Consider the following 27,860-nt stretch of genomic DNA (forward strand, 5'->3'; position numbering starts at 1 on the left):
AAGTTCACATGTGTGGTGGACAGCACAGAGCGACTTATTTCTGCGAGGAGGTATTCCCGCAACGCCGCGTCAAGGGATTCGAACGAGGGCAAGTTTGTTTAGATGCGCGGTTTAAATTTTCGTGATCTGGTTTTTTGTGATTTATGGAAGAATTTCAGCCTTCTTACGCGTGTTCTGCGGCGTGAGGACCCTCGTGAGCGGCTGCTGTAACGCTGGAGCAAACGGTGAATTGTATTTAAGGAGAGCATTGAGAGTTTTAGGAGATGTTATGAGGCTGCCACTTTTTCGCCTCCCTCTCTCTCTCTCTCTCTCTCTGGATATGAATTTATGATGCACAGGGTACCCGTACAGGTGCATAACACTTCTCTCTCTCTCTCTCTCTCTCTCTCTCTCTCTCTGCAAAAGTTGGTATATAATTATGGAGAATCACTCCGACCACCCCACGAAAATAAGTCCTGGTAAATTTACAGTTCAGGACTATTCCCCAGCTTTTTTTATCTTTCCCTATGCCTAACTAATGTTATGGGGGGCTTTGCCCCTCCTTGCCCCCCTATGATTGTAACTTAACCTAACCTTTGGTGAGTGGTGAACCTTCACGCGGGTCAGATGCGCTGCGCCTTGCTCGCCAAAGTGCTGAGTCGATATGGCTGGCCGAACCAAGAACTTGGGGGAGTTCTGTTATGTTTGTGCGGATCCCACAGGCGATAAGTGGATAGGGTGCTGTCTGTGCCCTAAGTGGTGTCATTAGAAATGTGCGCATCTGTCTGGAATTAAGTCGGAGAATATACCTAAAATAAATTAGATTTGCAACCCATGCCATCATAAAGCATCTCTGGCTACCAAAATTGTGGAAAAAATGGAAGAATTTAAGCTGGAATTATCTAAGGAAATATCAGAAGTAAAACAAGAAGTTGAGTTACGAGCAGTCAGTGTGAAGGAGGAGTTGGGTGAGGTGGCACAGGATGTGGCAGACGTTTTGCAGCGAGCCAAGCATGTGGAGTCAGCAGATGCAACTTGGGCTGAGGTCACCAAACGTGATAGAAGTATTCAAATGGGTCAAGGGTTACAACAAAGGCGATATAAGTAAAGTACTGAGAATTAGCCAGCAGGATAGAACTCGCACTAATGGATTTAAATTAGAAAAGTATAGATTTAGGAGAGATATAGGCAAGCATAGGTTTAGTAATAGGGTGGTGGGGGAATGGAATAGACTCAGCAATCACCTAGTTAGTGCAGGGGACGATAGCTTGTTTTAAGAGTAGACTGGATAGCTACATGGACGAGGACGACAGGTGGCAGTGAGGTGTGGGTGCAGTAAGGTGACAGGGTACTGGATGCGTGCCTAGTACCACCAGTATAACGAGGATCAAGCCTCTACCTGTAACCCCTGTAACTACACCTCACCCACCGTGAGTAGTGGGGGGGATTCTGGAGCTGCCCAGTGTAGGCCATCCGGCCTCTTGCAGTTTCCATATGTTCTTAAGTTCTTATGTTCTTAAGAGGAAAGTTAAGAAGAATTTACTTGTTATCAAGGCCTCTACACAGGAAAAGAACGCAACAGACATGAAGGATGAAGTCTCCCAGGCATTGAATGGTATTCAAATAACTGATTCAAGATTCACAAATAGAGGTAACATTGTCATGAACTTTGATAATGAGAACACAAGGGATGAGGCTGCTCAAAAACTGGAGTCTGTTGAGCAAATTAATACCAAGAGTGTTGGAAAGATGAAACCAAAGATCATGATATGCAATGTGCATAAAGAGGAGACCAAGGAAAAAATAAAGGAGGACATCTTGGACCGCAATGAGTTCTTAGACGTCATTGGGGGTGTTGAGGATAAGATTGAGCTGGTTTTTAGCAAGCCTGCGGCTGGCGGCACGATGCACTACATTTTGAGGTGTGACCTAACTGTAATAGAGCTGATTCACAAGAATCACGACAAGCTAAAATTAGAATGGGGAATATACACAGTGAGAGACAGATATCATGCAATTATATGCTGTCATTGTCAGAGATATGGCCATCTTGAGGCCAACTGTACTGCCAAGACCAATGGAGATGCCCCAAATTGTTTCAAATGCACTGGCAATCATATATCACAGGAGTGCACCATGGCTGAGAAGAAATGCATAAATTGTGTGAGATACAAGAAGCCTGAAATCAACCACTCAGCGAATGACCAGTGTTGTGTAGTTCTCCAGACTGAAATTGAGAGAATTCGTAACATGACCGATCATGGCTATTAATTAGTGTGTGTACTCAAAAATAAATTGTGTGTGATGAATATTCAGTGTGCTGGAAATAATTGTTGAGTATTTAATTGTGATACTATAATGAAAATAGCGGACAGGAACACTGAACTAGTTGTTATATGTGATATTATTCGTAAAAGAAATTAAGACACTCACTCACTCACTAGTACAATGTTTGAGAATAAGTGCATTGAAGACTATTATTGAGGCTAATGTTGAAATTGTTGACGGCCCTCGAGAGCGCTGCATCAGCGGCGGAGCAGGGCCTGAAACCTCATCAATGGTAAACGGTAAACCTTGTGTGAGTGTAGCTACTGGGGAGGCCTCGCCCCCCTCAACTCTCCAGTTGTTGTAATCTAATCTAACCTTACGTTAGGTACTTTAAACCCCAGTTCAAGGGGAATTTTATATATATATATATATATATATATATATATATATATATATATATATATATATATATATATATATATATATATATATATATATATTTATTTATTTATTTTTTTCACATACTATAAACTAAAACAATTTGATTCTTTGTTGTTATGCACACACCCAAGCTTTATTATATGAGGTTATAAGTTTGTGTTTAATGTTAATATTAAAGTCTGTGGTCCATCTTTTAAAGTAAATTTTGTTTTTCACCCCAGGTGACTAGTCACTCGGGGGAAAAAAAACATAGTATATATATGCTGGGGTGAAAAAGAACATGGTCACTATACGGTAAACATTTTTATTGCAGCATATTTTTTAGGTAAGCCATTCTATCCTCTAACCAAACTATGAAAAATATGTTTCCATGTTCTAGCATATCAGAGTAGCAGTATGCAACACAAAAAGTGAAAATTTCACTGCAAAAAAACTTTTTTGCATATGCAAATGTAATTCACAGTTTTCCCAGATTCCCTGATGAACCTTTCCTAATAATACAACTTTCCTATCTAGACACAATGACGAGACTATTAAAATTACACTTGGTTTTACTTTCACCCATCTATTATGGATCAGTAATGTAGCATGTTAGGCTGTGTCTGTCTCTTTTGTCCTTTACGAAAGAAAGAAAAGAAAACTTGAACATTAACTTTGAGGATTGACAGAAATGACCATAAACTTTCAGGTCCATGATGGTCCGCCAACGACCAAGGAAGACTTACATCAGTGCACTCCAGCGTGCAGAGAAGCAAACAGAAGTAGTGGAGGATGGGGAAGGTGAACATAAGCGCCGCCGCTACCGCCCCCCTCGACCAAGATTCAGTGATTTGTTTGTTAAGAGGGAGAATAAAGAGGGGAAGTCATCAAAGGAGAATGTGATCCCTTTACAAACTGAAGGAAAGGTATTGTTATTCTTCACTTCTTCATCATGCAATGCCATTGTTGAAAATCAATGTATTATGTAGATGGGTAGTTGAAACTATGTGTATGTGATCGTATGGGTGTGTGTTCCAGCATACAATAAGTTCATGTGTTGTTCCAGATGGAAGGTTCCTTTGAGCAGTCACAGATGAGTCAGACGTTCCGGAGGCTGCTCACTGATATCAACTCCTCCACCACCACCTCCGTCCCCTCCTTCAATGACACCTTTGATAAAGTCTTTGGCAGGACCAGGTAAGCTCTCACTTACATACACACACTTTATTGCGGTGATTAATATATTTTGTTTTAGAGTGTCAAGTTATCTGTGTCCTGTATATTGACATTTTCAGGACTTTTCCAAACTGTAACATGATGGGTTTCCATTCCCTTATCTCTATACTAGTTTTAGTCTCCTAATTCTTCTGTTATTCAGTATTACATTTGAAATTGAAAGTAACAAACTAATGCAATCTGGGAGTGAAGCAAGCTCTCACTTGTAAGCTGCAGTGTAACATGAAAGCTTCATTAAAAATATGACTCAGCCTACAAGTAAAGCAGTGATGAAGCAGAAGCATCTTTATATATATATATATATATATATATATATATATATATATATATATATATATATATATATATATATATATATATATATATATATATATATATATATATATATATATATATATATATATATATATATATATATATATATATATATATATATATATATATATATATATATATATATATATATATATATATATATATATATATATATATATATATATATATATATATATATATATATATATATATATATATATATATATATATATAAAAAAGCCAGCTAGAAGAAGAGTCTCTGGATATTTTATTCATTCAACCTCCTTTATATGTAAATTTTGCACTACTATTTTGTAAATCTAATTCTAATTAGAGAAACTTCAAAAAAATGCCCCTCCTAAATTTTTTAGAAAAATCAAAGCCCTTCCACTGAGCAATCCATGAACCTTCTGATTTGGATTGCTAGCTCACATGCTCTGTGAGAGGCTATGATTGTGAGGATGATATGATAGCGAGGGTAGTCTGAGGAGTGAGTACTGCAGTACCTGCATGACATTCACTTGGTGGCAGCCAGTGGGGTAAGTTTGGCATGAGGACACACAGACAGACAGACAGGAGGACAGTGTTTGTCTTCATATGCCATAGAGAGGAGTTGTATTGTTGTGGATTTTGTGGCATCGCCTCTCTATTCATCATTTAAAATGGCGCACTACTGGTCAAGTCTTGCAGTTTATAGAATTGAACAAAAATAAAACCAACACCTTTTTGAAGTTTACCCTCCCCCATCAACCTGCAAAAAAAAAAAAAAAAAAAAAACAAACAAGGAACAACAAAAAAAAAAATACATTTGTAATCCTTAGCATTAGAAAACTAAACTATTATTTCCTAATTGCATTTTTTTTTATAGTTTTTTTATATATACATATTATGTGGTGGGATACTTATGTATATGATGGAGGGATGTTATGCATAATATGATATTTTGTTTGTTGATTTTTTTTTTTTCTTTTTTTTGGGGACATTTTTAATATATATTTATTTATTTATTTATTTATTTAAGGGCATGGCACTTGGTTTAGAAAACAGGGTCTGTGGGGTGCACATTTCTGTGCAGTGTTCTAATAATTCTCCTATTTCTTATCTTTACAGTTTTGCTGCTAAGCCCCAGGTTCCTCTAAAGAACACATGTTATTCCTCCTCTTCAGAAAGTCACCTTGAGGGGAGTGGACCTTTGTTCAAGTCTCTGATGTCTAATGCCTCCAGCTTGGTGGCAGACAAGTCAGTAGGGATGGGCAGAAGTCCCACTAATAATAATAATGATGCTCAAACCCAGATAAATGGTAAAAGAATGGCAGGATGTAATAATAATTATAATAATTATAAAAAGACTTTTAGTAAAGAAGAGACAAAACCATTAGTGCGTTCTCCTGAGCTGTTTACCTCCAGAGACATGTTGTTGCAAGACAGGGCAAATGAGGAGGATGTGGACAAAATATATGAAGTTTGTGACAGTTCTCCACAAAGCTCTCCCAGCAGTCCTCCCCCAGCCAAGGTCAGGGCCAGGAGGAAGCAGCTGCCAGTGTACAAACGAAGGGCAACAAGTGCCACAAGAGGAGCTGCATCATCATCGCATGCAACCAAGAAGAAGACAAAAACAGACTCTTCCAAGGCTGCACCACTGACAGAGCTGCCCACTAGTCACTCCCATCCACCAAGTGTCCAGCCTTCCCCATTGGTGCAGCGTTTTTTAAGCTCACAAGGCATCATCTGTCCTTCCCCTCGTCAGAGCATCCCCACAATCCCACCCCAAGGTAAAATTTCTGTTAGCCCGTGCCTCTCAGAGAAGCTGAGCAGCAAGAGCAGCATCCACACCAGCACACCAACAGAGGACAGCAGGCTACTTACTACCTCCTGGAGGGGCAAGCAGTGGAGTGCCTCAGCCTCCCCCTCCCTGGATATGAAGCTGTCTCCAGTGCCCAGGGAAGAGGACATGGTGACAGACAACAGCTCAGTGTTCCGAAGTCCTTCCTTGGCAGTGGAAGTCAGCAGGGAGCAGTTACCGGGGGAACTTCGGGGAAGTCCCACCCTCCCCAGCAAGTACGAGACTTGCACCTCCTCTGAAAGACTTGGCCAAGAAGTCAATTCCAGCACATCAAGCCAGGAATTTGTGACAGGGCAGACTGGTGACAGAGGGAGCAGGTCGCCAAGCTACTACAACAGCTCAATACAGATCACACACGGGCCTTTCAAAGGTGCAAGGATCCCCACTCTCATCTTTGATTCTCCTCCACAGGAAGACACTCCTCCCCAGCAGCAGGACAGTCCCTTGCAAGACTCAGGCTCAAAAGCCAACCTACTCAGACTGGATACCAGCGAAGTGTCACCTGTCATTAAACAGCGAACCAGACCTCAGAAGGGTGTCAAAAGGATAGTAAAGTGTTCCAACAACTTTTCCGCAAAGAAGAGCTCCAAGGTCACTCAGAGGGAGAGAAAAACCCCCTCCTGGGTGGCTAAGAGGTTCTCCCCAACAGTCACAAGGAGCAGGTCAAGATTCCTGGGTCAACTGTCTGACTCATCACACAACACTGACCAGAGTCACCTTGAGACTACACAAGACCAAAATGTCAAGTCTGCGGAGAAGGGACTCAAGCGCAGGAGTGGAAACAAAGGGAACGTATCAGGGAAGAAGTCCAAGGCGTTGGCAGCACACAAAACAGAGAGTACTTTAGACACTGATTATGACAAGGAGTCCACCATGGGCTCACTCCCTCCACTGGAAGAGTTGTCAGTTGCAGAAGACACCCAACCACTGAGACAGACAAGGAGGACAAGTGTGATCTCAAAGGGTGGCAACAGAGGCCTCAGTGACCTGCCACCCCTACCCAAGAGGTCAATGAGATTATCAAGGAAACTAAACCCTGCTGGAATTTCAGGTACAAAGAGATCCACAAGGTTGTCCAGCCTGATTCACAAGTCACAGGAAAGCAACATCACCAGAAAGTCAAGGAAGGTAGACCAAGAAGAACCATCCATGCAGTTTTCTCTCTCAAACTTCTCTTCCTCTCCTGTCAAGTTCCAACCGAGGGGGAGAAGAAGAAACAACCAGTTCATTTTCTATCGTCCAAACTCCTCCCAGAGCACCACCATCTCCTCAGTCAATTCCTCAGCTGGGGTGTCCCTCAGCCACCCACCGTTTGACACCCAGCACCCAGACACCTCCCCCAGCGGGCACCTAGCATTCCATAGTAGCAGCCAGCACCCAGCAGGAGCAGTGGGGATGGAGGCCAAAGAATTGAGTCTTGAGACCTCCAAGCAGACCACAAGGGAAGAGGGTGCAGGTACAGAGTTAGAAAGTACCTGGCTGAGTAGGGTGAGTGGTGGGGGTGGAGATGATGAAGCAGGTGCCAGGGAGTGTGTTTTCAAGCAGCCTTTTGTGTTGTTGAGAAAGTTGGAGGAGAGTGACCAGTACAGCAACACCAGTAACAGAAGTGAGAGTGTCCTGCCACCACTGCTGCCCCCACCAGCCATACCAGCCAAGCCAGGCAAGGGGTGGAGGCGGTCCATCGCCATACGAGCAAGAGCTGTAAGTTTAAACCTCTGTTTCAACTGTTTATGAAAAGAAATATGTCGACGGTTTCCTGTTGATATTCTTTCAGTTTCTGTAGAGTGTGTGTATTCAAAGGCCATGGTGATTACTCTTCTAAAGCAGAGATTTATGATGTACGAGTGAAAAAAATAGTAAATGGTTTGCTTTTCAAAAATTGTTTTGGAATTTATGTTAATAGAAGCAGCTTTTACTGTGATTGAATTAGTGCACCATTCAACCATTTTCTTTTTTTCTCTCTTTCAGGCATCACTCAACGCCTTGGAGCAAGTCACAGGTGAGTGTCAACAAAATATTTGAAGTGAACATCCACTTAGATTTTTAAAGTTCTGAACTGAAGCAATTAATAAGAAGATAGATGTTGCCTGAAATGTATTTGGATTGTATTCGAACATTCACTTTGTATCTTTAATCCACTTTTTAGGAGCAGTGCTTTTGCTGTTCATTTTTATTTTTGTTTCTTTTCCCTTAATTCCTCCTTAGTTGTAAAAAGATAAAAAGTTGTACACAGGAAGAAGACAGAAGAAAGAGTAGTAGGTTTGCTTCAGTACTCCCTCCTTCTTCCTGACAGATATGCTGCCCCCAAGGACCCCCATTTCCAGTGTCCCCGACTCCCCCCGGAAAGCCTCTCGTCTTCGCATATTTTCCTTGCCTGTTGAACTGAGTAAGTATTTGATAAGGTCCTTGTGCAAGAGAAGGAAAAAACATCCACATTTTATCCTGTAATACACTGATGTTATTGGCCCAGACATGTTCTACTGAAAGGTATCACTATCTTTTATTTTTCATTCTATATATTATTTCCAGTATTTTAACTTATTGTCTTTCCTGACTTGCTTTTCTGTCACCTTTGCCAGAGGTTCTTTATATAAACACTTTGTTTGAATTTGTATTTTTACTTTGTTTTCAGGGTCACAAGTATAATCCACAGTAGATATAATTTTGTTTAAACTCTTACATTGAAATCTGCTAGGAAAAGCCTTAGTATGAAGTCAAAATTAACGGAACTGTGTGTATATATTGTATGGTCTTGGAAGAGCTCTGAATTCTTAACCATCTTAGTCCCCTACAAACATGACACCTGCAAACCTCGTACCAGCACACCCTCACACCCTCCCCTCCCCCCTTTTACCCCAGGCCCAAGACTCCCACCTATGGAACACACGTGGCTGGACTCCCCTCGGCGATCGCAATTGCAGATGAGCTTCTGCAGCACGACAGGGGAGGCAGCAGCACCGGCGCCTCATGACCCGAGACAACAAGTACTGGAGCTGTGCAGCCAGAAGGAACTGCTGCCATTTACACAGTGCTTTACAGACAGGTACGACACTTTACTAGCACTCCTCTTCTTCCTCTGCTGCTGCTGCTACTACTACTACTACTACTACTATGACTACTACTACTGCACTTCTACTACAGCTGGTTTTCTGCTACTACTGACACCATAAGAGCTACATAACACACTTGCAACATTGTATAATCTAACTCAAAATTACTCCTATTTAATACCAACGCATAATTATCTGTATGGTCACTACTTAATAAACTTATCTCTCCATCTATCTATTTATCTGTCTTTGTTACAGTCGCCTGGCCAATTGCCGCAAGATAGGTGAAGGGGTATACGGGGAGGTGTTCATGACCCAGCCCAACCCTGCCAGCTTGGAGGGTGCCAGGGTGCTCAAGGTCATGCCCATCGAGGGGAACTTCCAGGTCAACGGAGAGCCGCAGAAAAAGTTTGAGGAGATCCTGTCCGAGATGGTGATTTCCCTGTGAGTGTTTAGACGAAATGTTGATGTGTGTAGCTTTTGTTTTTTACAGTAGAGGAGACAGCGCAAGGGACAAAAAGGGAAAGCAAAAAAGCCCACTCTTTCAGCCACTCCTCTGAACTCTTTTCATAGGAGCAGTGATTAACAGGCTTTTTTTCATTATTGTTTTCTCTTTTTTTGCCCTTGAGCTGTTTCCTTTGCTGTTAAAAAAAAAAAAAAAAAACAGTACTGCCCTCTTCTGGCCTCTCATTCCAATTTCTTCTTTTGGAACAGCATGTTTTTTTGTTGTTCTTGTATATTGATATGCCTCCCTTGCTGTAAAAAAAAAAAAAAAAAAAAAAAAGTGGCCAACTCAACCTTTCCCTTTTCCTCCTGTTTGTCTACGAGGTTAAGAAAAAAAACTAACCATCTGTCATTATTATCTTGAATGAACTGAACTATTCCCCACCACTCTTTTTCTCTCCTCTTTTGTCTGCAAAGTTAAGATGAAAACTAACCAGCTGCATTTCTCTCCTTCCACCACCACACAGGGAGCTGAGTGGGCTGAGGGCAGCAGATCGTGAACTCAGCGTTACAGAGAACTTTGTGCATGTGCAGGCCAGCTGGTGTGTGGTGGGAGCCTACCCACAGGACCTCCTCCACCTATGGGACCTGTACCATGAGGAGAAAGGTAGGTGGGAGTAGATGCAGAGCCATAGAGATTACCTTGGAGAGTCGAGGGTGGACATGATCGCAATAATTATTACTCCTCTTTCCACAGGCTCGGAGAATGACCGGCCTGATATCTTCCCGGACACTCAGCTGTATGTGGTGCTGGAGTTCGGGCACGGAGGACGGGACTTGGAGAGCTTCGTGTTTAATAATGCCCGGGACCTCATGGGTGTCTTCCTCCAGGTCAGGCTGCCTCAGTGGTCCTCTTAGAGTTTTCAAGGCCTTAGTTCAGTAATTTTTATAGTTTTTCATTTTATTTTTGGAGTGGTTCTTTTAATGTCTTTGTTATTATGCTTATACAGTTCATTTGTGCCTTTTCCTTTTTTACCTCATGGTTCTTAAATGCCTTCATTCCATTAATAATATGTTCTTGCCCCTCCATTTTTTTTCTCTTATTATCCTTCAATGCTTCACTCATATATTCCTGTCCTTCCTTATTATTATTATTATATTTTTTTTTTATGCAGTAGTCAGACCAAAGGTTAAACAAAACATTAAAATATTACCTGCAACATTCTGCTCTTACAAAGAAAATGACACAATTTGACCACTTTTCTTTAATTTCCTTCCAAGTTGTGGTAGCTTATAGGATAATGTTAGTAATGTAATTTCTTTCCTGCCACCATTCTAAACCACTCCCTCCTCACCCCCCATGACCGCCCCTTTGCCGTGTCACCCACAGATCGCCTACAGCCTGGCAGTGGCCGAGGAGGCACTGGAGTTTGAGCACCGAGACCTTCACTGGGGCAACGTTTTAGTGGCCCCCACCTCAGAGGCCAAAATTGACTTTAAGCTCAGCGGAGAAACTTTTACCCTCAATACCTATGTGAGTATCTGTTCAGGTGCAAAAACTTATGGTCTCAGTAGTCATGTCAATACTTGTGCCCTCAACATTGATGAGAATTCCTGTTCAAATACAAAAACATATATGTACATGGTCACAATACTTGCAGATTCTTTTATGAACACAGCAACTAAGGCTTTTAGTACCTGTGTGTTCTTGTTCAAATGCAAAAACTTATGCTCTTAGTAACTGTGAGGGGAAAATCCTACACCAGGATCTCCCCAATAATGACTTCTAGAATAGTTTTTGACAGTAGCAGCAGGTTAGAAAAGATACATATATGAAATTCAGTATAGCGTACTAAAATAAAGTATTGCAGCCTCTCAATCATCCACAGCATAATGGAGTCTAAAGAGCCCATCAGATTAGGAATATTTCTGAGCTGGAGAGATAGATAATTTTTAATTCCTTGTTGGCCAAGAATGGTTAAAATCCAGAAACTAATTAAAGGAATCACCTACTCTTATAAGAGTAAATTTTTATCATTCTTTTACCAAAAATTGATCATACACAGAATGATCAGTCAGATGTTTCACATATGTCTTGTGTTTGCAGGGACTGAAGGCCACAGTGATTGACTTCACCCTGTCGAGGATCAAACTCCCGAAGTGCATCGTGTTCAACAACCTTGCCGAGGACCCTTCACTGTTCACCTCAGAAGGAGACTACCAGTTTGAGGTGTATAGACTGATGCAGCGCACTAACAGGTATGTGTATCCCTGTGCTTTGATGTATAGTAATGAACTTGCATATAACCATCTGTAACAATAATTCTGATTCATACAAGGAAGAACTTGTCATCTGACAGCTTGCTGAACAGGTAAACTTACTGTCAGTTTATTAGTTATGTATGGTGTCACATTGAACAAGACCGAGTTGTTCACCGGTGTACAAAAAAGGTAGTTTATGATGCAGTAGTCTGAGGATGGGAGTATATTAACTCAAATTAGAGTAACCTCTCTTCCCCACCATCCTCCTTACATCTTTCCTTCACACATTAACCTTTTGGACAACCTCTTGACTAATGACACCTGCTAACTGAGTCATACCTCTTGGCAGCAATGACTGGGAGGCATTCAAGCCATACACCAATGTCCTGTGGCTACACTACCTGCTGGTGAAAATGACCTCCGAGTGCTACATAAAAAAAGCGAACACCAAAGTGCATCGCACACACCTTGCACAGCTCTCCAGGATGAAGGACACCATGCTTGACTATGAGAGTGCCTCACACTTCCTCCTCTCCAGGGAAGAATAGTGTTGTCTTCACTGTCCTCAGCCATCTTACTCATCTATTCTATCCTTCAACCTTTGCTCATGGGATATTTTTTATCCTTTGTTATAATTAAGGTAGAATTTTGCAGATATGTGCACACAGCTTCACTTTTTTCCATACATTATTTCTTGTTTCCTCCATAAGTATGCAAGATTTTGTTGTGTAAATCAATATGATCAGCCCTTACTTTTTTTTTTCTATGCTCACAGGACTTTATTCAGGAGGTTTTTCTAAGTCCTTCCTTTTTCTTTTTGTGCATGAGTATGCAGAAATTTCATGTACAAAATAATATCACAATCTGTGATTTTAGGTCATGTACAAATTTTTATCACTTGTGGTTTTAAGTTTAATGAGGTACTCTAATTTTTACTGGATTTAAGTGGATTTTTTATTAAAATACATAAAGCACAGAACTCTGCCTTGTTTTTCTCAGGCAAGACCTTTCTGGGAACTGGTCCCTTGTCCCTCATGATATCTTTGGAGAAGTGTGTCATGTGTATCATTACAAAGTTTTATGAAAGTTGATCATAAGCTAATGTCATCCCGTCTTCATTGTTATTTCTCTGCCTTTGTTACCTCTTCTTGCATGGACATTTTTCATTTTAGGTCTAAACACACTGCATTGCTTCTGAGTGCACTCGTGTGTGAGTGGACGTGGACTTTCACTACAATTCTTCGGTCTCATTTTTCATCCTTGTCTTTGTGTTCTCCATTTGGTGGGACTGCTAACAGTGGCAACTATTAATATAAGAAGTTTCATTTCACCATTATAAATGCCATGGACAAGAGATCTATGAACAAAAGAATGAACAGCTTCTTTACAACTGTTTGACAGCAACACATCAGCTGGAAAGACTTCACCCACTCACTCTGACCAAAAATCATCAGGTTTTCATGCAAATGCCATTTGACATGAATGGTTTATATGATTTAAAACAATTTATAAAGTTGTACATTATGAAACTTCCCCTTCACAAACAAGCTATCAGTTCTGCTTCCTAATCAGAGGAAAACAAACTCAAAACAGAAAGGAAATGGTTCACATAAAGCTTCTTCATAGAACAAAAAGTACAGTCACTCTTCTGGAGCTAAATGAATCACCAAATAAAAAAGATAGTTTTCCCTTTAGAAGTGGTTTTCATGCTGTTGTTTCCAGCAGTTTATGTCACACTAAACAGCCTTGCCGCCCACTCAGAGACATGACAGGATACCACAAAGGAACCAGTACACACACCTCCATGCAACTGTCATTATTATTTATTATCTCAGAACTGACATCTTGTTCATGACTGAACACTACAACTCTTGATAACAGCATGTTTCATGGTGTCCCTGATGCTGTCAATAATATATGAACAGGCACAGTCAGGGCTCCCATCACACACTATTACAGCCTCTTAGGATATAAGCTCATTAGCAAGTTCTTTCTATTAACAGGAATAAGATTTGGTGATGTTAGTGCTTATCACTTCAATAGTGCAAACATTTGTGTGTCACATGTGGAGAATGAAAAACTGATTCTGAGCCTACCTACCATGAATCTACCAAGAAAGTGGACAGACATGTGTGTGTTTTAAGTGTATACATGAATAATGTCAAGACTAACTTCTCAACAGGCACTTATAAATTTCAAATGAGTCCACCATAATCTGTTGTGTTGATAAGTGCTGATTCTGTTACAATTATATTACATGATATCCTACTGCTAAGAGGCTTTAATAATGTATCCTGGGACTCCTCTTTCCAACTATGCATTTTAAGCTCAGGGGAAAAACAGATCTAAATCTCTTTAGTAAAACTCTTGACACTCCTTTCAACAATCTAACACTCCTCACAGTTAGCAAAGATCTATAACTAAACAGTAAGTTAATGTATTTTCCTTTATCACATCTATGGATTTCCTTAAAAGTATCACTGTGGTTGTGAAAGATGGGCAGACTGCCTTCTGAGTTTGACCTTGTGCTATGTTCAATATTATAGCGAGTGAGTGTGCTTGCAGAGAAGAGGATCAGAGTCTCGAAACAGTAAGAACCACAACTCCAAGCAGCACACGAGGCATAGTGACCATCTCTGGCAATAATCCGAGGCTCATGAAGAGACCATTGCAGGTAAAACTACCTATGTGGCTTCAGTGAATGTACTACACCTGAGTGTGCCGTGTACTGTGACAATCGTGTATCTAATCACATTCTGCTGTAGTCTGTCTTTGTGAACAGAACTTAAGCTCCTTTCCCTTAAGATATACATCATTAGTTATAAACACCTTGGATCCCTGTTCACCGCCTTATATTTATTTGATTTGTAATTGTTCGGGGAAAGAATGCACTCAAATTGGTGGTTGCTGCATGGAGCGCGGTGAAGCTTAACTTAAACCTGGACAGACGGAATAAAGTTACAGTGGAGCCATTAAGTTGTAAGGGTGAGGACAGCCACTTAGCCCTGAGTGCTTCACAAGGCTATGAGGTGAAGGGAAGGGAGAGAAGAGGCAGCAGCAGCAGCAGCATCTAGGTTGAAGTGCGAGGCAATACTGACAAAGGGTGCCCAGAACCTTCAGTACAGGGATGTGTGCTCCCTCCAACCACAGACCACAGCAAAGTCCACAATAACACAAAGATACCTGGTAGATTCAAGGAGTACAGTTCCAATTAAAGAATAGGTTACATGTGGGTGGAGGCCTTGGTGTAGATGATGTAACAGAATAAATGTCACCGCATAAAGATAAAGTAGTGGGTAGTGGAGTAAATGCTCTCATCATGCAATCTACTTATGCCAGGAAGGTGAAGGAAAATCACAACTGTTCAAAGGAAAAGTAAGAATGAATACAGTAGTTACAGGGGTATAAATTTACTGTCTTCTTACTCATCAAAAATAGGGTTGTGGAATTAGGGATGTGAGGGTATGCATAGCTATACTGAGGTGCTAGAAAAGAGCATACAAGCCAAAAAGATGGAAGGACAAGAGCAATGGAAATGTAAGTGTGAGGTGCACATATCTGGAATTAGTTCAGTATGAGAGATAAAGGTGCTGTGTGTGGGAGGAGTGTAATGAACAGAAAGTAATATGTCAAGTGAAAGAATTAGATAAAAGTACAGGGTAACTGGAAGACTGGTAAGAGCAGAGGAATTAATGAGAGAACGTTGGGGGAAGAAGGGATTGATCTTGGAACAGAGCTAGACACTTTGCTGCGACCAATTTCTGTTAGGCAAGTTACAGGAAGGTACGATAAATAGATAGAATAACATATGACAATCTAGCATGGAGTCACATGATTTATACCAAGACATTACTGAAGGACAAATTAGTATGTGAACCTATGAGCCAACACTACAGACATCTTCTCTCACCCAAAACATCACATCTGTGGAGATACACTCCTGTGAGACAATCTTAATTCCCGACAGCTCCAGAAATAACCCTAGTCTAAGCCAATATGAAGACACTTCAATGTATATGAGGACAAATCAAGTCCCAGTATCCCCCTCTTTTATAGGCAGTAGAGACCCCAAGGCTAAATTACTGTGGCCCTAAGTCATTGCAGGAAGATGGCCACCCTACTGTAGACTTGTGATGACAACAGTGGAAGCGAGGGTTTTATCACTCATTCACTACCAAGCTCATGGCCAGATCCTGAAGCCTTGATGCTCTCAACACCTCCCTTCAGCTTTGCCACAAGAGCTCTGCTGCTACAATTAACCACAGTAATTACAAATGCTACATAATATATATAGGTATATATGTATGCCTATGCAGAGCCCCCCTAAGCCATCACCACTAGCACTGTGCTTCTGCCTATATAATTTACCTTATCAGTGGTCAAAAAGCAAGAATAATATCAACTGACAGGAGATATTTCATACTATTAACATACCACTATTGCTACACCTAATACTACTCCCATAATTTCTACACTCCTATCACTATTGCTCGACTGCTGAGTATCAACAGTTTGGTGTTTCTAGTAGTAGTAGAGAGAGCACAAACTCCAACACTTGCATATGAGCTGAATGCCATCACAAACTGGTCCCATCACACACAACTTAATATTTACTATCTGTACCTGTGCACAAGTTTCACTGATTGACAACCTGGCATATCATCTGTGCAAGCTTTATGCAAATAACATTTCTATCCACCATATGGAAGTTTCCAATATGAAGCTACAATGGTTGCAGAGGACATGAGCCATTTCCTGTATGGTTTACTTCTGTGACTACTACACATTGGCCTTCACTAACACAAATCTGGTGTTGTGTATTCCATTCATGTGCTTCATTCTACACTGGCCTCCACAAATGCTTATCTAATGCATTTGTGTAGTTCACTGCATTTTACTGCATTTCATGATGCTTTTAAGTATCTTTCATCCACTATGATTTTATCCTAAATCAATTACTACCATTGATTTGGGTAAGGTGGCCAAGAGCAGTATCTTTATAGTATTTGCTGTCCCGTGTATGTTCAAGTAAAATGTGTTTACCAGCTGACCCTGACCAAGAAATTCTCACCCTGAGAGGAGTTGACCTAGGAAGGCTCTGCTGCATAGTTAAAACATTTCACCCACTCAGTGCCACACTCATATGCTTCTGCATGACTAACTGCTGTCCAACTGAGCTGCTTAGCATCAGTTCCCAACCACGAGTGCCTGGAGGGGTGACTCAGGGAGCAGCAGACACATTCTAGGCAATTCTACCCACATGGCAGTTTCACACAGGAAGCATCAATCATGATGCAGACAATCACTTGGTGATGGGTGGGTGTGGCTCAGGCAGTCTGCCCCAACACACCAATGCACTCACTACAAACATAATGCACACACTCATGTTTTCTGTGCTTCACAGATAAATAATATACATATACATACTTGATGACATATCAAGATAATAAAATACAATGATTTCCTTAAAACATTCTCGGTGAGGAGGAATTCCTACGCTTTGCACGGCCTCTACATCACCCGTTTGTGTGAGCACTGCATTTCTCGGCAGTGACTCGACTCCTTGTACTGCATCCTGTGTGTGCACTTCAGGGACAGCAAGGCAACGAGGCGCACCCCAACACTGGGCAGCCGGTGCCCGGCCCTCAAGACACAGGTTACCCCAGACACATGCACCGGAACATGGAGGCATACATGTGAGTGCACACACACACACACACACACACACACACACACACACACACACACACACACACACACACACACACACAGAGCAAGAGCAGCATCCACACCAGCACACCAACAGAGGACAGCAGGCTACTTACTACCTCCTGGAGGGGCACACAGTGGAGTGCCTCAGCCTCCCCCTCCTTGGAGATGAAGCTGTCTCCAGTGCCCAGGGAAGAGGACATGGTGACAGACAACAGCTTAGTGTTCCCAAGTCCTTCCTTGCCAGTGGAAGTCAGCAGGGAGCAGTTACCAGGAGAACTTCGGGGAAGTCCCACCCTCCCCAGCAAGTACGAGACTTGCACCTCCTCTGAAAGACTTGGCCAAGAAGTCAATTCCAGCACATCAAGCCATGAATTTGTGACAGGGCAGACTGGTGATAGAGGGAGCAGGTTGCCAAGCTACTACAACGGCTCAATACAGATCATACATGGGCCTTTCAAAGGTGCAAGGATCCCCACTCTCATCTTTGATTCTCCTCCACAGGAAGACACTCCTCCCCAGCAGCAGGACGGTCCCTTGCAAGACTCAGGCTCAAAGCCAACCTACTCAGACTGGATACCAGCGAAGTGTCACCTGTCATTAAAAACCTAACCAGACCTCAGAAGGGTGTCAAAAGGATAGTAAAGTGTTCCAACAACTTTTCCGCAAAGAAGAGCTCCAAGGTCACTCAGAGGGAGAGAAAGGCCCCCTCCTGGGTGGCTAAGAGGTTCTCCCCAACAGTCACAAGGAGCAGGTCAAGATTCCTGGGTCAACTGTCTGATTCATCGCACAACACTGACCAGAGTCACCTTGAGACTACACAAGACCAAAATGTCAAGTCTGCGGAGAAGGGACTCAAGCGCAGGAGTGGAAACAAAGGGAACGTATCAGGGAAGAAGTCCAAGGCGTTGGCAGCACAGAAAACAGAGAGTACTTTAGACACTGATTATGACAAGGAGTCCACCATGGGCTCACTCCCTCCACTGGAAGAGTTGTCAGTTGCAGAGGACACCCAACCACTGAGACAGACAAGGAGGACAAGTGCGATCTCAAAGGGTGGCAACAGAGGCCTCAGTGACCTGCCACCCCTACCCAAGAGGTCAATGAGATTATCAAGGAAACTAAACCCTGCTGGAATTTCAGGTACAAAGAGATCCACAAGGTTGTCCAGTCTAATTCACAAGTCACAGGAAAGCAACATCACCAGAAAGTCAAGGAAGGTAGACCAAGAAGAACCATCCATGCAGTTTTCTCTCAAACTTCTCTTCCTCTCTAGTCAAGTTCCAACCGAGGGGGAGAAGAAGAAACAACCAGTTCATTTTCTATCGTCCAAACTCCTCCCAGAGCACCACCATCTCCTCAGTCAATTCCTCAGCTGGAGTGTCCCTCAGCCACCCACCATTTGACACCCAGCACCCAGACACCTCCCCCAGCAGGCACCTAGCATTCCATAGTAGCAGCCAGCACCCAGCAGGAGCAGTGGGGATGGAGGCCAAAGAATTGAGTCTTGAGACCTCCAAGCAGACCACAAGGGAAGAGGGTGCAGGTACAGAGTTAGAAAGTACCTGGCTGAGTAGGGTGAGTGGTGGGGGTGGAGATGATGAAGCAGGTGCCAGGGAGTGTGTTTTCAAGCAGCCTTTTGTGTTGTTGAGAAAGTTGGAGGAGAGTGACCAGTACAGCAACACCAGTAACAGAAGTGAGAGTGTCCTGCCACCACTGCTGCCCCCACCAGCCATACCAGCCAAGCCAGGCAAGGGGTGGAGGCGGTCCATCATGGAGGCATACATGTGAGTGCACACACACACACACACACACACACACACACACACACACACACACACACACACACACACACACACACACACACTCTCTTTTAAGTGAAAACAATCAGAAGAGATTCAGTTTGGTGATGAGCTTTTCAAAGTCTGTTTGAACTACTAAACCTTAAGTGAATGCTACTTAACCATGTCAAAAAATTTGCTTCACCTCATACAAATCTTAGTCCTTGGGCAACCCTTGACGGTGGAAGGGCAAACCATTGGGTGCAGGCCGCTGCAGACTGTAGTTCATGTTTCCTATTGCAATGGGAGACAATGAGGCCTTCTAAGGCTCAAGTTTAAAAATGGTACAACAAAATCAATGTTTTTCATGACAAAAATTATATAAACATGTAAAAATATAAATACAACAGGCCATTTAAACTTATTTAACCATTATCCATCCTACTTTAATTATTCATCACACACACACACACACACACACACCAAATGACTTAATCATCCACAGGTCAACATTAAACTCCCTCTGACAAGCCACTAAGAGCGAGCGAGGCAAAGCACCACCACGGCCTTGAGTTCATCCTTCCACAAAGAGGCAAACTCTGGAATTGAATGACACAGTGAACATAGAAACAGATTGGTGTTTCTGGCTGTCCTAGACCCTGTGGCATTGTCTTTAGGCCAGCAAACAAGTGGCACACCAGCCAATCACAAAGATGTAGCTACCGTGTTGGGGGAGGCCAGTGGTGTCTCCTGAATACCTGAGGAACTTTGCTTGGCAGTGAGAACACCTGATCAGTTCCGGGTTCTCATAGTACCCTGTGGTCGGCATCATCTGCTCTTGTTGGGCCGTGGGGGTCTTGTGCTGCCACCCAGAATAACACAGTCAGGTCTAGCAACCCTGGCCTCCTGCAGGGCCCCACCGGTGACCCGAGTGTTGGTCAGGTCAAGGAACCGCAAGGAGGGCACTAGACGCACGATATCCTGGAGGCCACGGTCTGTGATGGCACACCCGGCCAGCACCAGCGTGTGAAGGTGCTGCGTCTTTTTGCCAAATGCCGGTACCAGCTTGTCGGAGAGGCACTCATCAGGGGTTGGTGGGGGCTCTTGTGGGGCTGCCTCGCTTGGGTCATCCTCAGGGTCAAGACAGTAGGGCCCAAAGTCCTCCACCTCCTCATCCTCTTCACCCTCCTCCCGATCCTCCTCGTCTTCCTTCAGAGTGCCGTCCTCTGGGTCAGAGTTGGTTGGAGAGTCCTTGTGGCAGTAGTTGTCATTCCACGGCCGAATCTGCTTGGCTGAGGGTTCACCTCGGTGTGGCAGGAGTCGCCGCTTGCCTGCACGCTCCTGGGGGGCCATGCTGCTGCTACTACCACTGCTACATCCATCCTCTTCCTCCTCCTCGATGGGCCGGCCATCCTTGTCGATGAAGTAATGCCGGTCATCGTCCAGTTCACGGTCTTGCCGTCGCTGGGCCGCCCGAGCGTTCCTCACCCAATCCAGACCCATGTCGTCCAGCTCCTCATCGTTCACCTGCCGCCACTGAGGGCCATTAGGACCTACATTGATCACCACCACCTGTTGCCGCTCCTCCTGCTGCCGCGGGTCTGGCATTATGAGGTTACGACTGGCCAGAGGATCCTTCTGTGGCCGCTTGACTGGCCCTAGTGGCCCCAGGTACAATGCACGTAGCTTGCCATTCTGCACTACTGACAAAACCTCACCGTCCTCCAGACTGGTTCCCCGCATGTCCAGCTCCTCAAGATTCTGGAAACCAAAGCGGAAGCCAAGAGCAATATAGACCATGGCCTGACCCACTCGGGGAAGGTTTCTCAGTACCAGTCGACGGACCAGCTCGGCTTTGCTCAGCACCATCACATCATAGTCATCCACCCACCCACACTTGGTGATCTCCAGCACTTCAAGACATGGCAGGATCTTGTGCATCCTCTTGAAGTAGGAGGCGTCCTTGGAGAATGAGGGAAGGTTTACAAACTCACAGTCTATCAGGGAAAGCTTGGTGATGGACTGGACTGGTGAAAAGTCAGCCATCTTGACCTTGTTGGCACTGACAAAGGCCTCCTTGATGGTTAGTTCTTCCAGGTGGGGACATCTCTCCCCAATGAGCTTAAGTAGGTTGGCACTGATAAGTGGAGTCTTCCACTTGGGGGTGCCTGCATACTTTTTCTTGTGACCGCGCAACACCAGCCTCCGTGTGTTGGGTCGCAGGAACACCAAACACTGGCGTGCCTGCTGCAGTGACAGGCAGCCGTCGCTGAAATCAACATCCACCCACAAGGATTTATCACTTGCTACCTTGTTGAAGCGCTCACATGTCCTGCAACCAAACATTGAAATAGATTAATACCAGTGAAGCTCAATGCATAATAATTATAATTAATAAGTATTTTTAGTATGCCACAGACATTGTAAGGTAAGATCGTAGTTGGAAGAATGCAGATCACAGATAACAAAATGGAAGTGAGAAACAGACATAATTTGCATTGGTCATACTTCTAACCACAGACAACTCCAACTTTTCAAGGTGTGCGTCACACACGACCAAGGTCGGTTGTCTGTATCCATAATGTAAACAACCTAGTCGCTCTGTATCCACATGGTGCCATTTGCAAAAGTAAGGGTTGCTGTGTTGCTACAGTTAAATGGAAGGAAGAAGCGGTTGTGGGTACGATCATGGCTTCAAAGACAGGAGGACAGGAGTGTTTACCCAAACCAACAACTTGCTCCTGGTTGGGCTTACAGGCAACCGCTGTTGCTCCTAGCTCCAACGGTTGGAGGAAAACGCCCAATGTGACACCACTTTTAGTCCGCATTGTACACTCACAGAGGTAGTACCCGCTTACATTTGTGCTCTAGTGTGCGATGTTTGTGTTTTCAGCATTATCTTATTACTATATTATTTATATATTATGTATACTACATTATTTATATTATTATACTATATTACTTAAATTATTTATATTTCCATTATTATATAGCCATATATTATTTATAATTGATATTTGTTAGTAAAATTACTTTTATTCTTTATAAAATAAAATGTAAAATGATTTTTGTTAATATTTTTGGGGATATGGGTGGCATTAATGGGATTTACTTTAATTCAAATGGGGAAATTTGTTTTGGTTTACGAGTTTTTTGGTTTGCGAGCAAAATTTTGGAACGAATTAAGCTTGTAAACCAAGGTATGATTGCACCTTACATTTACAGATGCCAATCTTACTGAGTATGAGGAAAACTTACAGAAAATGAATAAAGAACTTCACAAATAGCAATCAAAAGTAGGCCTAATGATAAATATGATGAAAACAAACACTTAACCCCCTTTGACCGCAAAAGTTTTTCTCGGGAGATCCCCTTGAACGCAAAAGTCAGCGGAAAATGAACTTTGAAACTGAGAAAACGTCATAAAAGGAGTTTTATAGAAAATTTTCTGGTGCACCCTGCTGTGAAATACGTTTCTTTCTAGGATGTCTCATTTGGCTGGAATTCCAAGATTGCCCCAAAATTCTAACTTTTTACTGGTGTGACGTACAGAAAAAATGATTGAAGAAAAGTTGCTCATTTTATCACGATGGAGTCTGAAAAATATAATTTATAATCTCTGACCCGGAAATTTACTGCCTACAGAGAGCCAAATTTGCAGTGAAATTCGAAATTTATTTTTTGTAATTGTTTTTTTCATTTTGGAATGAATCTCATTAAATAAAAGTTGCAGGAAAGCATCCTTATAACTCTACTGTGAAGTCAGATTTTTATTTGGACTGACTGTTTGGCTGGAATTCCATAATTCCCAAAAATTACAACTATTTACTGGTGCGACATACAGGAAAATTTATTAAAGAAAAGTTGCTCATTTTATCATGATGGAGTGTGAAAAATATAGTTTATAATCTTTCACCTAGAAATTTACTGCCAAAAGAGAGCCAAAGGTGCAGTGAAACTTGAAAAATAATTTTTGTAAATTTTTGTACTTTTTTTTTCATTCTGGAATGAATTTCATTGAATAAAAGTTGCAGAAAATCATCTGTATAACTCAACTGTGAAATCAGATTATGATTTGGACAGACCGTTTAGCTGAAATTCCATGATTCCCCCAAAAATCCAACTTCCGCTTCCCACTCCTCTGAACACTCCTGTGAACAAGATATTGGTTCATCTAAAACATCATGTATATCAGTGGAAGTGTCAAGACTATGCTGAACACGCACACAACAAGCAGAAACTAAAGGAAGACCTCCGAAACAGGATGGCTGAGGGAACATAATCGCTCTGCAGACGCCATGATGCGTAGGCAGGAACTGTAGGCTATTTTTAGCATGGAGTCGTGGTAAGGGACAAAAGATGTGTAAGTTAGTCACTTAGCATCAACAGAGACCTAGTTACGCGCGGCCTTAAAATTCTGGATAGCTTCTCACTCTCCGGCGCTGGCGTCATGCTCGTTGCCCACGTCTGATAGAACTATATGACGCCAGCGGAATCAACGTCATTATGGGGTCAATGATCAGTTGGCAGGACAACAAATAATGACTAGAAAGTAGTATGTGAGAGTAGAAGAATACATAAAGGACAAACAATTAGTGCAAATCCAAACCACAAATAAGAAATCAGAGAGTGCAGGATGGGGGCAAAGAGTGGCATAAGGAACAGTATTATTCTGTCAACTCTATCATAAGTGTCAAAGACAAGAACAAGGAATGCAGCACAACAATCAAGAATCCGTGCAGTGGAAATGAGTTATATAAGAGGTGCATATGGTGTTTCAGGATGGGATGGAGAAAATAATGAAAGCGTATACATATGAGGTCTGGTATGGTTGCGACAGCGAAAGTGGATTGTGGAGTGGTCGAAAGGGTGAATCGTGGTACACTGAGATGGTTTGGACACATGATGAAAATGAATGAGAATGAATTTGTGAAGAGAGTGTATGAGGGAAGAATTGAGGGAGGGTATGTCAGGGGAAGACCATCTGTGAAGTGTATCAAAAGGGAGTGCGAGAGAAAGAGTTGGAAGTAGTAGGATTGAGTGTGATGAGAAGGAGTGCCAGAACAGGGAGAGATGGAGACACTTCTGCCACAGCCGATCCCTGGAGGAAAGTTTCCATGAGGGAACAGGGCATCAAAGATATTGATGGATAGATAAAGGATAGAAATGGGATGGAGCACTTTTGGTAAACAATGTATAATATGAACAGCAACCTGCCACCCTCCCTGAAGAGAAAAATGTAAAATCAACATATCAACTTAGCACCTAACAAAATATTCAATAAAGCAAAGAAGCGCACAAAGAGGAACTTAAGAGATAAAATGCTGAATATAACATGGAGAGACAGGAAGCGACCATCATCACATCACTTGATACAGGTCAAGAGTTGAAAAAAGGAAGAAATATTGTGACAGTGGTGATGGTAACAGTGACAGGGGCAAGGAACAAAGCAAGCCCCCTGTTCCCATGCCCTGCCACACCCTGTACTTCTTAGGGGAACAGGATAGGCAGGGGAGACATGATACACTCGATATAGGCCACAAGAAGAAGAGGGATATGCACAATGACAGGGGTAATGGTGACAGGGGTGGCAGGAACAATGAATGCCCCTTGTCCCCACACCCCTGTCTGCCCCCTGTCACACCCTACACATGTCAGGAGGTCAGGGAAGCAATCTGATATTAGCCAAAAGAAGAAGAGGAAGAAGTACTGACAGGGGTAATGGTGACAGGGGCAGCAGGAACAATATATGCCCCTTGTCTCCACGCCCCTGCCTGCTCCCTGCCAAACCCTACCCACGTTAGGAGGTCAGGTCACGCGGGGAAGCAAAGTGGAGACAAATCCAAGCCAAAAGAAGAAGAGGAAGAAGTATTATGACGGGGCGGCAGGAACAATGCACGCCCCTTGTCCCCACGCCCCTGTCTGCCCCCTGCCACACCCAGCACACGTCAGGAGGTCAGGTCACACAGGGAAGCAAAGAGGAGATAAATCCAGGACAAAAGAAGAAGAGGAAGAAATATTGTGACAGGGGTAATGGTGACAGGGGTGGCAGGAACAATGCACGCCCCTGCCACACCCTACACACGTCAGGAGGTCAGGTCATGTGGGGAAGAAAGGGGAGACAAACCCAGGCCAAAAGAAGAAGAGGAAGAAATATTGACAGGGGTAATGGTGACAGGGGTGGCAGGAACAATGCATGCCCCTGCCTGCCTCCTGCCACACCCTACACACGTCAGGAGGTCAGGTCATGCGGTGAAGCAAAGGGGAGACAAATCCAGGCCAAAAGAAGAAGAGGAAGAAGTATTGTGACAGGGGTAATGGTGACAGGGGCGGCAAGAACAATGCACGCACCTTGTCCCCACACCCCTGCCTGCTCCCTGCCACGCCCTACACACGTCAGGAGGTCAGGTCACGCGGGGAAGCCAAAGGGAAGACATATCCTGGCCAAAAGAAGAGGAGGAAGAAATATTGTGACATGGCTAATGGTGACAGGGGCGGCAGGAACAATACACGGTCCTTGTCCCCACGCCCCTGCCTGCCCCCTGCTACACCCTACACACGTCAGGTCAGGTCAGGTCACGCGGGGAGGTCAAATGGGAGAGAAAATCAGCTGTGTGTCCTGTAACAACGATTGATTTCATGGACGGGACAAAGTTCGTCTCTCACCGCGACAGGTTCAGGAGGTCCCAGGACTTCAGGGAGGAGAATATAAGCAGCAGCACGTCGTCCGAGAGGTCCACGATGGATGATAGGGCGAAGAGGGCCATTGCAGGCGTCTGAGGGGCAGGAAAAAGGGTGAAAAGGGAGGAAGCTGCAGCCACACACACGACCACAGACACCCTCCACCCGTGCCTCCTCCTGATCCTCCCCCACCGACTTCCTTTACATTATTCCAACCTCACCCAAGCCATTGTAACCATTAACACCTATATGGCATAAACTTAATCATCTGTCCTCTACATTCATGGATTTTGATGAGTATATAATGGCTAGACTCCCCTGATCCACCACCGACTTCCTGTACACTGTTTTCCCACCTCTCACAAGCCATTTTAACCATTAACACTCACGTAATATAAACTTTAATCATCTATTCTCTACATTCATGCATTTTGATAAGCATATAATGACTTATGTGTTCTTAAAAGAGTGGATTATTGAAGCCGAAGTCAGATCCCCAAAAACGAACATCCTTATTAGTGTGTACGCAGCCTTCAGTAACATCTACATATAAACTTAATTAACTATTCTCTACACTCGTGCATTTTTACAATTTAATAATGGCTTGTGTGTTCTTCAAAGAGTGGCATATTGAAGCTGAAGTCAGGTCTCTCAAAACGAACACCATTATTAGTGTAAACGCACCCTTCATTAATACACCGATGGAGATAATTACTGTGTACCTGTGTCAAGGGCTTCATTATAGCACACAAGGGATTTTTTTTAATGGGATCAGTTTAATTGACTTCGGCATATACACTATTATAAGGTAAAATTAATTCTCACTCTTTCTTCTAAATTGTTTTGTTATAAGATTTGACTGATTTCCACTGTAGTTTATGTTATACCCATCTCTACAGGGAAATTGATGCACGATATTCCAGTACTTAATTAAAGATCTAAGTATAGTCTCTTGTAGCTGTCCATCACTAACATCAGGCATAATATGGGCGTTTTATCGCAGTGACCGGTTAAATATATCACCAGAGATTATTATTACGCGAGTTTTAAAGTTATCTGTTTGTTTTAAGATGATTACGCTGTTGTGTGAGTATCAGTCTTGGGTGTAGGTTAATATAATTGCAATCATGTATAAATAATTACCGAAGCCATCCCCTTTCTGTTCGTTAACCAACATTTTCTATCACCAACTCGCCTATCACAGCATTCTAAACGTAACTTCAACAATCGTGGTTTTATATTACACAAATGGAGGCAGCTCTAAGGCGAAATAAAAACATAAAAAGCCAGCTGAAAGAAAAGATAAAGGAAGGAGGAGGAGGAGGAGGAAGAGAAGAAGTGAAAGGATGATAGAGAGGAGAAAGAATATGGGGAGGGAAAAAGGAATGAGGGGAGGAAAGAATGAAAGAGGATGAGGAGACAAAGGAGGGTGAATGGAATATAGGATATGGTAAAGAGGTAAAGAGGATAGGAGAAGCCAAAAGGGAGGCAAGGGTCATTGGCCTGGGAGGTGTCTCGTAGCTCCTGTAGCCTATGACCCTGTGATATATCTATAGTTCCTCTGATGTGGGCTAGTGCGCAGTGTTGATTGTAGCACTCCCCTTTTAGGACAGATGATCGGCAGAGTATCGGGTGGATCTCTAATATTATGGAAGTGTAGCCTATACGTGCGTGATTGGTGAAGAATGGACCGCAATGGACCTCCAATGGCTGGTTATATTAGAGATCAGTGGTTCTAATCGTGGACAGGAGGAAAAGTACCGACACAGGATTAAGGTCGCCCCAGTGTAGCTACCAGTGACAGGGATGGAAGAATGGAGATACCTTTTGCATATCGACTTTGAACACGACAGCATAAGGGTGAGTTATATA

At 43.0% G+C, this 27,860-nt stretch overlaps 2 protein-coding genes across 2 annotated transcripts; one reads left to right on the forward strand and one right to left on the reverse strand.

The window, feature by feature from the left end:
* Nucleotides 1-79: 79 nt before the first annotated feature.
* On the forward strand, nucleotides 80-19,396 carry LOC127007741 (uncharacterized). Its single transcript, XM_050879000.1, has 13 exons — nucleotides 80-224; nucleotides 3,377-3,593; nucleotides 3,734-3,864; nucleotides 5,329-7,762; nucleotides 8,030-8,060; nucleotides 8,355-8,447; nucleotides 8,921-9,104; nucleotides 9,370-9,555; nucleotides 10,083-10,222; nucleotides 10,313-10,446; nucleotides 10,946-11,089; nucleotides 11,663-11,814; nucleotides 12,167-19,396. Exons 2-13 carry the CDS (start codon nucleotides 3,381-3,383, stop codon nucleotides 12,363-12,365), a joined length of 4,041 nt encoding a protein of 1,346 aa, XP_050734957.1. The 5' UTR covers nucleotides 80-224; nucleotides 3,377-3,380; the 3' UTR covers nucleotides 12,366-19,396.
* LOC127007742 (uncharacterized) lies at nucleotides 13,625-26,181 on the reverse strand. The gene is made up of 2 exons (XM_050879001.1): nucleotides 25,974-26,181; nucleotides 13,625-21,639 (listed from the first exon to the last, which is right to left on the reverse strand). The coding sequence occupies exons 1-2, from the start codon at nucleotides 26,072-26,074 to the stop codon at nucleotides 20,136-20,138; spliced, it is 1,605 nt and encodes a 534-aa protein (XP_050734958.1). The 5' UTR covers nucleotides 26,075-26,181; the 3' UTR covers nucleotides 13,625-20,135.
* Between the last annotated feature and the right edge of the window lie 1,679 nt (nucleotides 26,182-27,860).

The sequence above is a fragment of the Eriocheir sinensis genome, chromosome 36 (assembly GCF_024679095.1).
Source record: "Eriocheir sinensis breed Jianghai 21 chromosome 36, ASM2467909v1, whole genome shotgun sequence".
Classification (NCBI taxonomy): Eukaryota; Metazoa; Arthropoda; class Malacostraca; order Decapoda; family Varunidae; genus Eriocheir; species Eriocheir sinensis.